We start from the raw sequence: 14,977 nt of genomic DNA on the forward strand, positions 1-14,977 counted from the left end.
TGAAATTTATTATTTCCATCCAGTGCAGTAACTATTAGTTATTATGATCATTTTTCTGCATGAAAGAGCAGTGATAACTGAAATGCCACAATAACAATAAGAGGTCTCTGGCAAAAAGTTGTTTGCTGTGTGTTTGGAATAAAATTATTCTCTGTCTGGGGGGAAACATAAGTCAATTAGAAAGGGGGGAAATACATAGCATACATGCGGAGCAACATCTTAAGAACATTTTTGATATGTAGTTATACAGTTGAGGCCTCACTTATGGAGACCAGAATGGAATCCATCGCCAACATGAATACTTCGCAAGACACCTGCAGCGACTGACTGATTAACTGCACCGGTGTGTCAAAGAACCCCCGCGCTCACATTAGAAGTAACTGGTTCCGGCCGTGACGAGAAGATGATCTTGTATTTGACTATGTCGATAATCTCCAATTCATCACAGCTGTCTTCATCCTCTTCATTCCCTTCTTCCGCCCCAAATGTTTCTTCCGCTCTCAAATTTACGTTTGATTTTGCCTTTGATCTTGTCTGGACATCGTCGCCCCCCTCCTCGCTTCGCTGTATAGCCGCCAACGGCCTCTGGAGTTTCTTGACCTCTCCAGTAAGTCGCTGGTGCCGTCCAACGTACAGATAGACCCGCTTCATCCAGGATTGGTCACTGGGATCATTATCCATGGAATCATTGTAGTCCGGGAATATAAGACGGCCGATGGGTGTTTCATATTGGGTTGGCGACTGGGAATGTCCGCCAGACGCAAGGTCCTTGTCAAGGACGTCTGGGTCGATTGCGGCAGGGGAAACTGGGAGGTTTATCGTGCCTTGTAGCTCTAGTATCGCGAGCCCAGATGGTGTTTGGAGCAGTTGCGGGAGTGGGTTGACGTCTGGTTTGTTGTTGCGGCTCTCGCTTGGGGGGTGGAGTCGGACTGATGGCATGGTGGACAGTTGCGTTTCTGCATGTGCAGCACGGGAGATAGGGTTTAAGTACGCGCAGGAAGTTTCTTTTTGGCGAGAGAGGACGACCCGCTGTGTTGTATTGATATCCCTTGAACTAGCTCTTTCTTTGATACCTATGCATTGTTGCGTTCTTTTTTTTTTTCGTTGCTTTTATGTCTGTTGTTGCTGTAGGAATAATAACGCAACTCGTCAAATGTATGACGTCGTTTTTGTTAAGGGGCAAACTTCTGCCGAAACTGGGCGAATAACAATCCACACTAAAATGGATATACAGAAAAAAACCCTTTTGATGTTGGAAAAGTTACGACTGAACGGAGTCTAGTGTACATACATTATTTATATTGAGAACCTGTGTATTATACGCCTCTATGTATACTGTCCCAATGGAACCCGCCCTGAACACCCTCCAAAGAGCGGAATTACCCTGGAGAGGGAGGAAGATAGAATATGCCTCCTGGAAACATCCCCCGGAAATCTCCTCAGGAGCCTCATTATGGATGCCCTTGGAGGTAGAAACAGGGGATGGCAAAGAGACAAACAGTGTGCTCCATTGGCTATAGGAGGGACTCCCTATTTTCAAGTGCCATTGAAGTTAACTTGTTTGCAAGCAATTGAGGTTTGCAAGACAATGAAAGTTGCTGATAGACAACCCTTTCAGATCTATATCCCTAAGTTCTTAAGAGTTCAGTACGAGAAGTGTAATGAGAATTAACACTGAATTATTTTACAGCAGCTATGAAAAGCTTAGGGTTGGTATTTATTGTTTTTCACATTGATTGTTTTTGACAAGACTGCTTCATATTTTTCTCCTTAAGAAGATTTTCTGTGCTTAGTCTCATTCAACTCATTAACTGCTCTTTTTTTTTCTCTCTTCAGCTTTCTCTTTCTGAAGCAGTTGTCTCTTTAAATAAACAACACTGAAACCAGAGACACATATAAATCTCATCACATTCCTTCATAGCTTCAAACAAGAATTTCATTTCGCGTTCATTAACCAGAGTCGTTTAATGAACACTGTTCCTGAATCGTCCCTAACATATCCCAGTCACTTTTGAGGAATATAGACCTTGACCTGTTCATCTGTCTGGAAGCAGATCATTCAAGAGAGAGGTTAAGCCTCTATTGAATTCAGGACTGCGCGTTTGAGGAGCTGTCCAAGAAGTCAACAATGCCTATCTTGCACACTAGATCTTCGAACATCTGACCCACGGTGCCTGTAGGCTGGGAAATATTCAATTTCGCGGCAACTGCATGCACTCCCATCATACATTAGCGAATGTGGTAAGCTAAATTCGGAACAAATTTACAGTCCCCATAACCGAGCAGATTTTGGGGCAGGTTTATTTGAAGCGCGCCCTCATCCTCAAGGAAGAAGATCTTTCACAGCCACCCATAGACCGATAGAGTCGATAACAATGAGTTACACGGCCTCTCAGACATGGTTGTCGCACGAGACCAAGGAGTTCGAGGCCTGGGTAAAAGTCAGAGACTCTATGGTGCGTATCGCCCCAAAATCACCGTTCACACCGAAATCCTTTGTGGAGTGGATTGCCCATAGACTCGCGAGGATGGAGGAGGAACGTAGCCGTATTCTCAAACAAGCCAAGACAAAACGGACGTCCGAGAGAGGGAGTACAGAGAAAACCTTCGTGAACCCGGTATTTGGAGGAAAGGAACTATCCGATGGACTGGCCTTAGTCCTCTTAAGAGAGACAATTTGGGTGCCCCTGGGCCAATATCCCGTCACACATAACATTGCACCTTGGCCCAGCCACGAGGAGCTCAAGCACGAGGGTGACGACAGGAACAAATCCGGATACTCCCGATTTCCTCCATTGCCACGCGGGCCCGGGAATGAAACCGTCAACTGGAAGCAACGGCCGCCACTAACGCAATGTTCCTTCGACGAAGTCGGCCGACCAAGGCCAGGAGTAGAAAGTTACAAAACTCAGTATCTCCAAAGCGAGATGGTTGAGTGGATTGGTAACGCTCTACTGGCGGAGCTAGACATGTAAAATAGACCGCGACATTACACCCGGGGGAAAGGACAGAGGGAGAGAGGGTAGGAAATGGTGAGGAGAGCCTTCGACAAAAACACACACCCTGCCTAAATGACGAACATACTTCCCCTGCGGCACTAACTTGTCGTTAATATTGAAAGAGGACGTAGGATTGGCAAGGCAGACGTTGATGCATTCTCTGGGACGGGCATTTTTGGGCTGGAATTGACGTTTCATGGCTGCTTTTCATTTTTTTCTTTTGGGTTTTAGTTGATGGCACGAGTTTATGACCGTGTTTGTCTGAGCATTTTCAGAAGGGAGTTGGAGGAGATTTGTATGGGGCAACTCAGGGAGAGTTATCGTTAAGATTTATGTGGTTTGAATAGCAAACATACTCTGTACCCACTGTGATCCTTGACAAATCTTTTTGGGAGGGCGGAAACGCTCTTTGTTGGCCATTTATCTAGAAGATATTTCCATTTTAGCCAAACTTCGTTTATCATTTTATCGTCACCCCGAATCCCGAAAAGTTGGGCAATTTTGGGATTATCGCACTTGGGATTTCCTTGCTTGAAAACTGCAGATTGGTGTCCTGCACGATTCACTCTGTGGGTGACCCATGCTCTGCTCATGTGGGGTATATTCAGTTAAGGTTTGCGTACCAAAATATTTTGGTGGGAATGATATGAGTCGAAAGCACCAAACGGGGGAGACCCATATATAGTGGTCCTATCAGTTTGGTCTGGATGGACTGCATGCAGATTCAAGTTCCTTCAGGCCCCTGATCGCTTCCTCCACAGCGTTGGTGGCGACGCCAGCGGGCTTGTTGAATTTTCCGTAACGCAGTTCACTTAATTCCCCGACAGTAGAAGTGAGCTCCACAAAGATGCGCTGAGATTCCGCATCAGCGGCTTTAATTTCCCTTTCCATCAAAGCGCGAGCATTCTCCATCTCCGGCAGGAGGGACGACAAGGTGTGCATATCGTCGGCGGAAATGGTTGGCTCCTTTTGGCCAAAAAGCTGGATGGCTATGTCCATTTCTAGTTTGTCATTTTTGTCCAGTCCGCTTACTCCGGTTGCTTGTTTTGCGATTCTGAGCTCTTCTCTTTGCCTCTCGCCCTTCTTTAACTCCCTGTCGATATTCTCCCGTACAAGATCCAGATCCTGAGCGCGAATATGTTGCAGCTCACGATATAAGACCCTGATCTGCGGATGGGATCGGAGACGCCTTGGAAACAAATCTGTAAATTTTTCCAGAGAGATAATAGTAGGTAGTGGTGACGGGGAGAGCAAGAAATTTGTCAGAATTGACTCCTCTGAAGGGGGCATTATAAATGTGTCCAACAGGATTGGATTATTACAAAGATAGAATAATAGCTCGTGGACAAAGGTTCAACAGAATCAACTTTTCCTTCCAATGAGTCTTAAAAGGAAATTGTCAAGCCAGGCTGGTTAATTACGCACGACGTGTCTTCACGGCACGTATGCAATGGTAACAGCAAGCAAATAAGACACAAGATGGAATTATATATCAAAGTCAGAAAGCTCAGACAGCAGTGATAATGGGTGGCTCAGAAGCTGGAAGACGCATTTGATGTTTGTCGTTGTTGTCGTTTGCTAAAAAGGTGAAACTACGTTTTGGGACATAATATCTTAGTCATCCTAGCAACGCGTTTTAAGGTAAAAAAATACGCCGTGTGTAATTTACAATACAGTCAATACCATCGCGTGACCGTGTAAAGAGCCTCCCCCAGGTTGCACTCCAGGGGGCGAGTGTCCAAAGTCAGGCAGTTCGGTTCTTCTCTCACCAACTTCCGTCCAATATCGCTGATGTCTGAACTGAACATTTGCGGTTGAGCAAGACACGCAGGACAATCTTGGACATTCTACGCTCGATTCTTGATTTGGGTTCATTAAGAACGACGTTTCCTCTCCTCCCGTGTAACTGTTCCCATGAGGATTTGGAAATTGCTCTTTTAAAGCGAGGTCTCCCTGCTGTATTTCCTTGGTCCAGTTGGCCGCACTTTTTTCCAACGTCGTGGAATCCGTCTGATTGGTTTGATTGTTTATTTTCTGCTTTTTTTTTTTTTTTTTTTGGAGTCTGCTTCGTTATTTGCAATAACCTTGTTCTATCACTTGTTCTTTGCGACATTGTTCGTTTTGCTCTCGCCTTGTTTTTGAGGGTCAAATCTGCTGTTGGCTTTTAAAAGCCTTTCATCCCGGATCCTTCCATCCGTTATTACGCCCTAAGTACCAGGGCAGCAAGAAGGTCTTTAAAAGGGCTCAAGCGCCTGTGACCTAGGACGGGACATCTCTTTCGGTGTCCAATTACAATCAATGGCGCCAGCAAACCACCCAGTCTATCATAAAGATGAGAAGGTCTTCTGCTTCCATCATGAAATTCTCTACGAGGCAAAGATTCTTGAGGTCAGGTTGACCGATCCAGAGGACAGAAGGAGTCCCCACGAGTATCGGGTTCACTACAAGGGCTGGAAGAATACGTATGTGCCCTGTCCAAGTTTTGTTTCATTCGAATTTTTCTTTCGTTTTTGGTTGTGTTGTGGTCTTGTGTGATTCCCGATGCATAGCTGACAAAAATGCCATAGATGGGATGACTGGGTTCTACAAGATCGTCTACGCAAGGCAACCGAAGAGAATAAGGAGCTTGCGGCCACGCTCCGTCGGGATGTAGAAGCGGCTCTTCGTCAACGGGCCAAACAGACATCAGCGAAGAAACGAATTAGCTCTGACGCAAACTCTAATCGAAATAGTGAAGAGACGCAGTCCTCTGCCCCTGCCAGAGGTACCAAACGATCACGAGATGCGGAAATTGAAAAGGTATGAAGAAAAGAGAAAAATTTTTTATTCATGTTGTAGAGCCTGTGAAAACGGTCGTATCATCGATTTGTGTGACGTCTTAGCTTACGATTTGCCACAGGAGGAACAGTTTAATGCACGCCCATCCATCAGGATAGTGATGCCTGATAACCTCAAAGCACTTCTTGTAGATGACTGGGAAAATGTCACCAAGAACCTGCAACTGGTACCACTTCCTGCAAAAATGCCTGTCAACAAGATCCTCGCCACCTATTTCGAGGAAGAAAAGGCCAAACGAACTACCTCGGCTGAAGTGGATGTACTCGAGGAAGTTTTGGCTGGCGTCAGAGAATACTTTGACAAGTGCTTAGGTCGCTTGCTGCTATATCGTTTTGAACGAGAGCAATATCTCGTCCTGCGGAAGAAATGGGAATCAGGAGCCGAAGGATACGTCGATAAGGGACCATGCGATATATATGGGGCAGAACACTTAGCAAGATTATTCGGTAAGATATAATTCTCCTCCAATTTCCCTCATCAACTGTCTGCGTCCGGCTTGCATTTTTGATCGCATTTATATCCCTCTACGTAGCGCTAACACCTTTGTTCCACAGCCTCACTACCAGAATTACTTGCCCAGACTAATCTTAGCCAACAGTCCACTAACCGTCTGCGCGAAGAGCTCTCCAAGTTGGCAATATGGATGAGTAGGAATTCTGAAAGGTTATTCGCAATTAAATATAAGAGCCCCGACAACGAATATATTGATAAGGTAAAATGCATATCGAACCTGGATCGGCCCGGAACCGCAACCTCCCACCTATTTTAATACCGTTTCATTCAAGATTTGGACCGTAGATACCCCAATAGAATGTTTGAGGGGCTCTCATTTGATGCATCCTAGCAGTTCAGCTGGCGTGTCTGTGCTTCATTCCCCCCCCTTTCCCCCGGGATGAGATATTTGCAGCAACTTTTACTGGATGGGGATATCATAAGATATTGCTTTTTGGATCGGCGATGTCAGAGGGGAGAGGGGAGAGATGTTTATCAAAATAACCTCAGTGAGGTTTCTGGGAGATGGTTTTTCTCTTTCAAGTCATTATACGGGATAGATGTTGAGTGCAATTCAATCTTGCCTTCTGGTTGAAGTTGGATCACTTCATCTCACTCAACTTGCCACCACACACATCAATCAACATTTGACTGTGGTGATACCACAGGATAGTCCGTACTCTTTTAATATTCATTATCTCATTATTTCTTTCTTGTTTTATTTTATATATTATTTTTCAGTCCTTGCCTTTCTTTTGGTGGTCATGTTTGGCACTTTGGTACCTGTGTAAGCTAATCATTCATCTCTAGACTAAGCATTGAAAGCTAAGCTGTTTCTTTTCTTTCTCTCCTTTAGAAGCTTCCAAATATATTTTTCTTTTCTCAATTTATACCCGCAGATGAATGAATGAATGAATGAATGCTCAATATGACAACAAATTTCCTATGCAGCAATCCCGAAGAAGAAAAAAAGAAAACGGCCAACAGGACATCTCCAGCTGGCCATACGCCACCTACCACATACCAGACTATCACAGTTTCTGGAAATAAAAAAAAAATGACAATGAAGAGAAGCAAAAAATCTCTGAAACATCTATAATTACAACCTCAACCACATCAAAATCGCATTACACCAGGAAAACGTTCTAAGCAACCCTCCCTCAAAAGAAAACCCAACCAATCTCCCCTATTTTACTTACTACTGCTCAGACTTGTATCGACAAGCACCGGCGCCTGTCCCGCCTTCGACACCACAACGACTCTCGCATCCTCAACCGCGCAGCGTGCAATGCGCTTCAACTCCGACTTCCAATCCGACTCCCGCCATTTCTCCCAAAGGTTCAATCCCTCCTGAGACCGGATGCTCAGAGTGTCATACCCCTGCTTGATAATCTGATGCACTTCACGAGGACTCAGGTTTTTCTTCTTGCCCATGGTTAGGATTTCGGCAGCGGCGGCAGGGTCGGTGGTAGTGGTAGGTGTTGTCGTTGTCGGTGCGGGTGATGTTTTCTTGTCCGTGTCGTCAAGGAAGAGAAGGGAGTGGAAGTGGGAAGCTACGCTGATGAGGGTATCGATGGAGAGGGCGGCGGAGCTGGGGGTGGGAGTGGGAGTGGGGATGGAGGGAACTTTTGCTCCTGTTGTTTTTGGTGGGGTTGACGTTGGTGCTGATGGGGAGAAGGAGGGTTTATATATCTCCTTGAAACGGGTGAGAATGGGACCCGTCTCGACGACTTTGTAGAAGAGATCATCATAGGAGGCTGGGTCGGGGAGGAAAGTGTCGCCAGCGGAAATACAGAATACGATTAAGTCGATGAGGGAGGCGGCAAGGTTGTGGGTTTGGGGGTTTGAAAGGAGATCTGTGGAGTAGGTTGCTAGGAAGCGGGTGAGGGTTGCGAGGGTCCGCCAGAGCTCGGACCAGTGGTAAGTGAGGCGCGTTTTGTTTGAGGAGACGTATGTTAGGAGGCGGAGGAGGATGGAGATGGTGTGGCTGTTTCCCGATGGGTTAGTACATTTTTCGATCATACACGGGGCGTAGATTTTGGGTAATACCAATATAGGTTGACGTCAAGCCCCCTGCGGAGATTGTGGTTAATAGTATCAATCATAATATCGAATATGACAGTTGCAAGGATTCTGTCCCCCTGAATCAGGGGCAGATATGGTGCACGTTGGCGACAGAGTCGCACAGGGCGTTTCATCTCATCGCTACAAATCTGTTTGCACAGAAAAGGGTCTTCTACAAGAATGCGTAGGGAGAAAAGATTGGTCTCCGCATAAAGAGCAACTCTAGTTGATCGATAGGCATGCTGAAGTAGATATGATGAAAGCGAGAGAAAACTAGAAAATGGCGACTCTTCAGAGTGCTTTTCGGGCATGGACGTGACGAAGCTGAAGCCAAATATTTTATTTGCGTTGACAAAATCATAAATAGCCAATAGTATGGACGCTTCCGGGGCAGGTCTTTTCTTTTGCTGTTAGAAACCGCTGTTCTCCAAGGCTCATATCGAGTAAGGAACAAACTTACAAAGCTCCAAATCGTGCTTTGGTTTCTTCTGGCGTTAATGGCTGTGCCCGAGCCCTACGACCAGGCGCCAAAATCCCAAGCCCGAAAAAGGCCAAGGTTGAACTCAAGTTCCAACCTTCTGGGAGATCATCGCGGACTGCAACATAGCCGTTCCGCAGAGCAATACATGTTGCACCCGCCCCGTTAACTATTTTCTGAATCGTAGATTCGTTCACAAAATCATCAAGTCGTAGTTGGTAAAGGTTTTGGAACTCAAACTTGTTATAGTTTGATAAAAGACCCAAGAGGACAAATGGCTCAAAAACTAGGGTGCGAGAGTCCGAATCATGAATAAACTGAACTATAGTCAGCATATATGCTGTCTTGGGTGGCGACATTAATGTTTAGATTCGCGCCGAACCTTCATCAGGACAGGGAAAATATCCCGATGCATAAAATACGAGATGAGACTCGTTTTATAACCCCCGCTGGTCATTGATATTGCGGCTTCAATAGCCTTCATACGGATCTCAACTGTTCATGATAAAATTAGTCATTTTCTAAAATGTATCACAACATTTGACTGGAATTATTATACTGCTAGTTCCATTCCGTATGATACCATCCAGCGCGGTAACAAAGTCGGTGATAACATGGTCGACTTCATCGATGCCAGCAAGAACAGTGATGATATCAGAACTCGGGTTGGTGTACTTCTTAGTTAAGATGACACCAAAGAAAGTTGTCAAGGTCTATTCGAAACACTCAGTAAGTCCTTTTTGGGCGGGACGTGGAGAATACAGTTGTGCTAACCTCTAAAGCATGCAGATTTGAAGGATATTTGTCAGAGGCTGCTTCTCTTATAGCTCTGGTGAATAGCTGTCGGGTGTGAAGCTGGAAGTTACGTTAGTCGAACCCGAAACATGTATGTGTACATATATATGTATATATATACATGTAGATTAGCGCATACATAGATCTGTAAGATACCATCAGGGCTGATGCCGTCTAGGATATCGCTTAAGCGTTGCCTCTCTGGGGGAAGAAGAAAGAATTCCCTCCAAAAGCCTTCAGATGGTTCTATGAATTCAGGGTTCTAGAGGCAGTCAGAAGAAGGCTACTTTGGGCTCCTTAAACTACTCACAGCAAATTTGGAAATTTACACGGGAAGTGAACATACAAGAAACAGAGTCTCGTAAAGATTGACGATCTTAGGCTGAAAGGTGTCAGGTCTGGACTGCTGGGTTAGGGGAGAGGCTTCCATGATGTTGTGGAAGACGGGCTATCTAAACGCCTAGATGGGAGCGTTCAAACACTATGCCAACAGCTAACTTCCAACATTCTCTTAAACCACGTTCGACGGTTTAGTTGCGTCGAGCATATTTCGGTTGTCACTCAATAGCCGCCGATTTGTCAGCCGTAGCCGCGCAATAGCGCCACTTCAGCCAATGATATCTGACCCCCCGAGAAGCAGAAAAAAATCGAGAGAAACCAGGGAAGAACAAAGTCAAACCCCTGGAACACGGGGTCTGAGCATTCAGCCGCCGCAACCTTGGAAGTCACACGAGCCATTTGGACGAATCATACCTACTGCTGCGCAGGTTAATGGGAGATGTCGATGAGTCATCCCCCTTCGGCCACCCGTAACCATCTTTAAACCAATATGAGAGGCTGGCTGCAACATGCCACCGGGGCAACAGTTAATCCGTACCGCCCAACAATCTCCCACCCACCAGAACCGAGTTGAAACCCGAGGACTCTGATTGGCCAGTTTAGTGCATTGCCAAGCGGCGTGACTTTCGGGCCGGCCTTTTCCCGGAACCTTTGATGTCACTTCATCTTTACTTACTAATGTTGACAAGTTTTTATCCTAAGCTTCAAATTTCATCAGATGTTCTCCTGCGTACCAGATCTAGTAGTCCTTCCCTCTTTTCTTAAAAGCTCCCGGGATAGATATACATATACATATATATATATATATATATATATATATATATATGTTCATAGGGCCCTCCAACCCCCCTGCGACTTCGTTTCCTCTCTCTCCGCATACGACCATGTCGCTCTGTTCTGCGGTTCACCCAACAGTGACATCATCTTGTCTTTTCAAACCACTTACAGCTCAGCTGCCCAGACGGATATGTCTTCTGAGGCTCCGAGCATTCTCTTCGTACGGCTCATCCTGTGACTCATCAAAGCGCAAACTGCAGATCGAAACCGCATATCAACCCTACACCCTCCCAGAATCCTTCCCGCCTCCTCGGAACACAGGGGTAACGGGCAGCTCAATCGCTGATGGCTATCTCGTGCTCCACGGGAAATGGCAATCAAGACCTGCAGGACAACCCCAGCCGTCAATAACCAATCGATTTGATAAAGAATCAAGCATCGGTGTCCCCAAATCTGAACCCCAGAAGTCAACGCCGGTAGCGTCCGCTCCTCCGTCCCCTCCTTCAGAAACTGATCAGTCCCAGACACCTAAGAAAGCAGCGCGCCGCAGCAGGCTGAAGGCGCGCAAAGCTGCTCTAACCATCACACCAGAAGCGGTCTCGCACCTACGTAAGCTGATAGACCAGCCTGATCCGAAGCTGATTCGAGTCGGGGTGAAGAATAGAGGGTGTTCTGGCCTCTCCTACAATCTCGAATATGTGGATAAGCCTGCGCCGTTTGATGAAGTGGTGGAACAAGATGGAGTTAAGATTTTGGTAGACAGCAAGGCTTTGTTCAGCATCATTGGTTCTGAGATGGACTGGCAGGAAGACAAGTTGGCGAGCCGTTTTGTGTTTAAAAATCCTAACATCAGTAAGTTCATACGGTCTTCAAATTCGCAAAGACATAGGGAAGTAAAAATATCTTTCTAACAATAAACAGAGGACCAATGCGGCTGCGGCGAATCCTTCATGGTGTAATACTTTACAGAGTACAGACTTGGATATTCGGACTTGTTTTATAGGTGCATTAAATGGCGTTGTTTTTGTTAGGTGGATAAACCTCTGGAATTTGGGTTTGGAACCTCCCACCTTGTTCATATCATGATGGTCTCCTTTTTTTTTTTTTTTTTTTTGCGGTTTAATATTGGCATTCGAATATACCCGTTTCTACACCGATTGCGATGTGTAGCATAGCTCGTTCTAGAGGAGCAAGTCTGAGCAAATATAGGGAAACGAGTGACATGCCACGCTGATATGGTGTCGTCAAGAAGTTTTTTGTCATTATTGTTACAATTTCAGTGTTGGCCTGAAAGTTATCATTTGGTATCTGGTTGAATACTGTTGATATTATTGGATGGCAAAACTTGGCATGCGACGATCTCTTTTGCTGAAAAGGTAACTAAGTGTGCATGAGCCCCTGGAATATATAAAATCTTTAAAACGTTAGACATGACCATACTCAGATAAACATCCTCTCGAGGTTTTCCATTTCGTGACCTCGGCAATTCCTGCAGTAACCTATATCACGTGACACTTATATTGGCATTCCATGAAAGTTGGAGATCCATTTAGATTAATCTATCAACAACGAACCGTGAGATTCATGATGATATAACAAAAGCAGCAACCTTACCTACAAATACACCAGAGACTTATCAAAAACACATAAACCGCTCCTGCCAACGATGGAAGACCACACATCCCTCCTACCCACCGACCTCTGTCTCCTCACAATTCGTTTCTCCGCCTCAATACCAGACGTCCTCCTCGAAATCCCTGAACCAGCCCGCCTGACAGCCGCAGGCCTCAAACAACTTATCCGCCAACGTCTCCCTCAGCACCTCTCAACTCACCGCCTCCGCCTCATCTATGCTGGCAAAGCACTGGAAGATTCCTCCTCCCTCGCCTCCGCCCTAAACATCGCCTCACAACCTACAAGAGATAAATCGCCTGCCCCTCCACGAGATGCAGACTACCTGAATGATAAAGACAAATGCAATGGTAAAGGTAAAGCTCCTGTCCGCGAACCGCCAACACCACCGTTCCGGACATACATACACTGCTCAGTCGGCGATATTATTCTGTCCGCGGCAGAGTTGGAGGCCGAAGCGCGGCTGACGCAGGTAATTCGTGAATCACACGGGCATGGGGGAGGAGAGGGAGAAAAGAAATCAGGGCTGGCGGAAGTAGATGTTTCTCTCCTCGGACCTCCAAATTCCCTTTCGCCATTATCATCGTCTACCTCCGCGGCCCCTACTTTACCTGGTGCCCTTTCCGCTGCACATGGCCAGAGCAGCGGTAATACCAGCCAGCAACCTCTCACCGCCGGACCTAGGGGTTTCGACCGCTTGCTGGAAGCTGGATTCACGCCTGCAGAAGTCTCTGCGCTCCGGTCGCAGTTTCTCGCCTTGCAGTCCCTGTCGCATACTCCAGATACAATGCCATCTGGTGCGGAGCTGCGGCGACTGGAGGATATATGGATGGATGAGGGGGGTCCTGCGGGGGGTTCTGAAACGTTAGGTGGGGGTGGAGGGCCCGGTGCTGGTGGTGGAATTTCGAATGACGTGGTTGGGGGGAGTTCGGGGGCGTTGGATGATATGTTATGGGGCTCTGTGATGGGGTTCTTTTGGCCTGTGGGTTGTGGGTTGTGGTTGTTGAGGGAACAGGGAGTTTGGAGTTGGAGGAAGGGGTTGGCCGTGTTCGTTGGGGTTGTTGTAAATCTTGGGTTTGGGGTTGTGAGGATTTTAAATTAAATGTGGGTGGGAAAGATATCTGGATCTGTTATATATGCATATGACCATGTCTATATGGGCGTTTTTTGCTCCCTTGGTTAAGCTGGAGGCATGGATTTGATAAATGGTAGATACCCACGGTGTTGGATTGTTTGGGTTATAATAATAAAGTCAACTATTGATATATTGTTAATCCGACTGGCTTGTCAGAATCATCTCATCTGATAAACAGGGCTATAGAAGCGGTAGTTATAAGGTATTGCCGTATCATACAAGATCACAAAAATAATTAACCACTTCGATAGTAATCGTAAGAGCAAGCAAAAGAGCAACAGTTCGCCAAGAACAAACACCCCCCCCCCCAAAAAAAAAAAAAAAAAACAGAAAATGCTTAGCGGAACTTGCTATATACAACAGCAATGATAAGAAGGACCAACACGGTTATTATGGCGATGGTAATCACCCGATTCGTAGCCATCCTATTTTGCTTGATTAGCTATGCACGCGACTCTCATTTTGGGGGTTTGATAAAGGATGTAATACCTACGAGCCATCCCCCTCAGCGTCTTGACACTCCGATCCACGTAGCCTTCGCTTTCCAGCAAGCCAGCTCTGGTGTGTTCGATAGTCTGGCGCTGGACGTATAGATCGGCCAAGGTATTCCGTCCGATATCCTCCGTTTCCTGTGCTATTCTCTGACTATCCCTCAGGCGAGCAGAACTCCGTTCGAGACGTTCAGTTCCGGATAGGAGTTGCTGTCTCTGCTCTAGATGGTGGTCGTTTACGCCGTTGGGGTCGTCCGTATATCTATCGCCAAATAGAGCTCTGCGGTCATCAGAGAGGGATTTAAGTGTGCGTTTAATGTCGTCGATGTCTGTTACAAAGTTGCGGAAACGGGTGTTCACTTTCGAGCGCGCTGCTGAGGGGATATTCTCTTTCTCTATACGCATTTGATCTAGCTACGTTTCATCATGATCATGTGTTAGTGCTCAGTTATCATCTGAGCAAGAAGCAGGAAAGCGAGGGTCACGGCGACAAAAAGGGAATATTGGTTAAAAAATTACCAGTTCCATGGCCTCATCCAAAGCTCTCTCCGCTTGTCTGATGGCTGACTTCCTTTCCTCTCCCGTGGCTTCCGCTATCTGATCGAGCTTCTGGTTCAGGTCTGCCTGTATCAATTTCAGCTCGGCTTCGTAGCCACTGAACAGCTCTGAGCCAGCATCTGTATTTAGAGGGCTCGCCATTGCTTATATATATTGGTAAATGACTGTTCAAAGAAGCGGATATTGTAGGAGATGATGGATGGATGTGTTAGGTTCGGTCGGTCGGTCCGTCGATGTCTTGAAGGACGTCTAGGTGGCTGGGGAAGCCCTTGGCCTCGCAGATTGTATATGAAGAGATGAATTCCCAATCCCCCAACCTGATAGCTTCTTCCCCCCAGAGAAATAATCGACCGGTCCCTGCTGTGATATTGAACTTTCG

The 14,977-nt window shown here is 46.3% G+C and overlaps 8 protein-coding genes across 8 annotated transcripts; 4 read left to right on the forward strand and 4 right to left on the reverse strand.

The window, feature by feature from the left end:
- Positions 1-348: 348 nt before the first annotated feature.
- On the reverse strand, positions 349-939 carry PADG_01637 (uncharacterized protein; the record flags this gene model as incomplete). Its single annotated transcript, XM_010759222.1, has 1 exon — positions 349-939. One exon carries the CDS (start codon positions 937-939, stop codon positions 349-351), a length of 591 nt encoding a protein of 196 aa, XP_010757524.1.
- Positions 940-2,375: 1,436 nt separating this feature from the next.
- PADG_01638 (uncharacterized protein) lies at positions 2,376-2,975 on the forward strand (the record flags this gene model as incomplete). Its single annotated transcript, XM_010759223.1, has 1 exon — positions 2,376-2,975. One exon carries the CDS (start codon positions 2,376-2,378, stop codon positions 2,973-2,975), a length of 600 nt encoding a protein of 199 aa, XP_010757525.1.
- Positions 2,976-3,692: 717 nt separating this feature from the next.
- On the reverse strand, positions 3,693-4,289 carry PADG_01639 (uncharacterized protein; the record flags this gene model as incomplete). The annotated part of the gene is made up of 1 exon (XM_010759224.1): positions 3,693-4,289. One exon carries the CDS (start codon positions 4,287-4,289, stop codon positions 3,693-3,695), a length of 597 nt encoding a protein of 198 aa, XP_010757526.1.
- A 1,008-nt stretch (positions 4,290-5,297) lies between these two features.
- PADG_01640 (uncharacterized protein) lies at positions 5,298-6,606 on the forward strand (the record flags this gene model as incomplete). Its single annotated transcript, XM_010758705.1, has 4 exons — positions 5,298-5,461; positions 5,567-5,798; positions 5,899-6,283; positions 6,392-6,606. 4 exons carry the CDS (start codon positions 5,298-5,300, stop codon positions 6,604-6,606), a joined length of 996 nt encoding a protein of 331 aa, XP_010757007.1.
- Positions 6,607-7,520: 914 nt separating this feature from the next.
- Positions 7,521-10,096, reverse strand: PADG_01641 (uncharacterized protein; the record flags this gene model as incomplete). Its single annotated transcript, XM_010758706.1, has 8 exons — positions 7,521-8,316; positions 8,379-8,789; positions 8,854-9,188; positions 9,254-9,366; positions 9,431-9,584; positions 9,646-9,726; positions 9,806-9,928; positions 10,013-10,096. 8 exons carry the CDS (start codon positions 10,094-10,096, stop codon positions 7,521-7,523), a joined length of 2,097 nt encoding a protein of 698 aa, XP_010757008.1.
- Positions 10,097-10,889: 793 nt separating this feature from the next.
- Positions 10,890-11,741, forward strand: PADG_01642 (Fe-binding Fe/S cluster assembly protein ISA1; the record flags this gene model as incomplete). Its single annotated transcript, XM_010759225.1, has 2 exons — positions 10,890-11,634; positions 11,704-11,741. 2 exons carry the CDS (start codon positions 10,890-10,892, stop codon positions 11,739-11,741), a joined length of 783 nt encoding a protein of 260 aa, XP_010757527.1.
- A 707-nt stretch (positions 11,742-12,448) lies between these two features.
- Positions 12,449-13,516, forward strand: PADG_01643 (uncharacterized protein; the record flags this gene model as incomplete). The annotated part of the gene is made up of 1 exon (XM_010759226.1): positions 12,449-13,516. The coding sequence occupies one exon, from the start codon at positions 12,449-12,451 to the stop codon at positions 13,514-13,516; it is 1,068 nt and encodes a 355-aa protein (XP_010757528.1).
- A 370-nt stretch (positions 13,517-13,886) lies between these two features.
- On the reverse strand, positions 13,887-14,739 carry PADG_01644 (v-SNARE protein VTI1; the record flags this gene model as incomplete). Its single annotated transcript, XM_010759227.1, has 3 exons — positions 13,887-13,974; positions 14,039-14,454; positions 14,560-14,739. 3 exons carry the CDS (start codon positions 14,737-14,739, stop codon positions 13,887-13,889), a joined length of 684 nt encoding a protein of 227 aa, XP_010757529.1.
- Between the last annotated feature and the right edge of the window lie 238 nt (positions 14,740-14,977).

Source organism: Paracoccidioides brasiliensis (assembly GCF_000150735.1).
Source record: "Paracoccidioides brasiliensis Pb18 unplaced genomic scaffold supercont2.2, whole genome shotgun sequence".
NCBI lineage: Eukaryota > Fungi > Ascomycota > Eurotiomycetes > Onygenales > Ajellomycetaceae > Paracoccidioides > Paracoccidioides brasiliensis.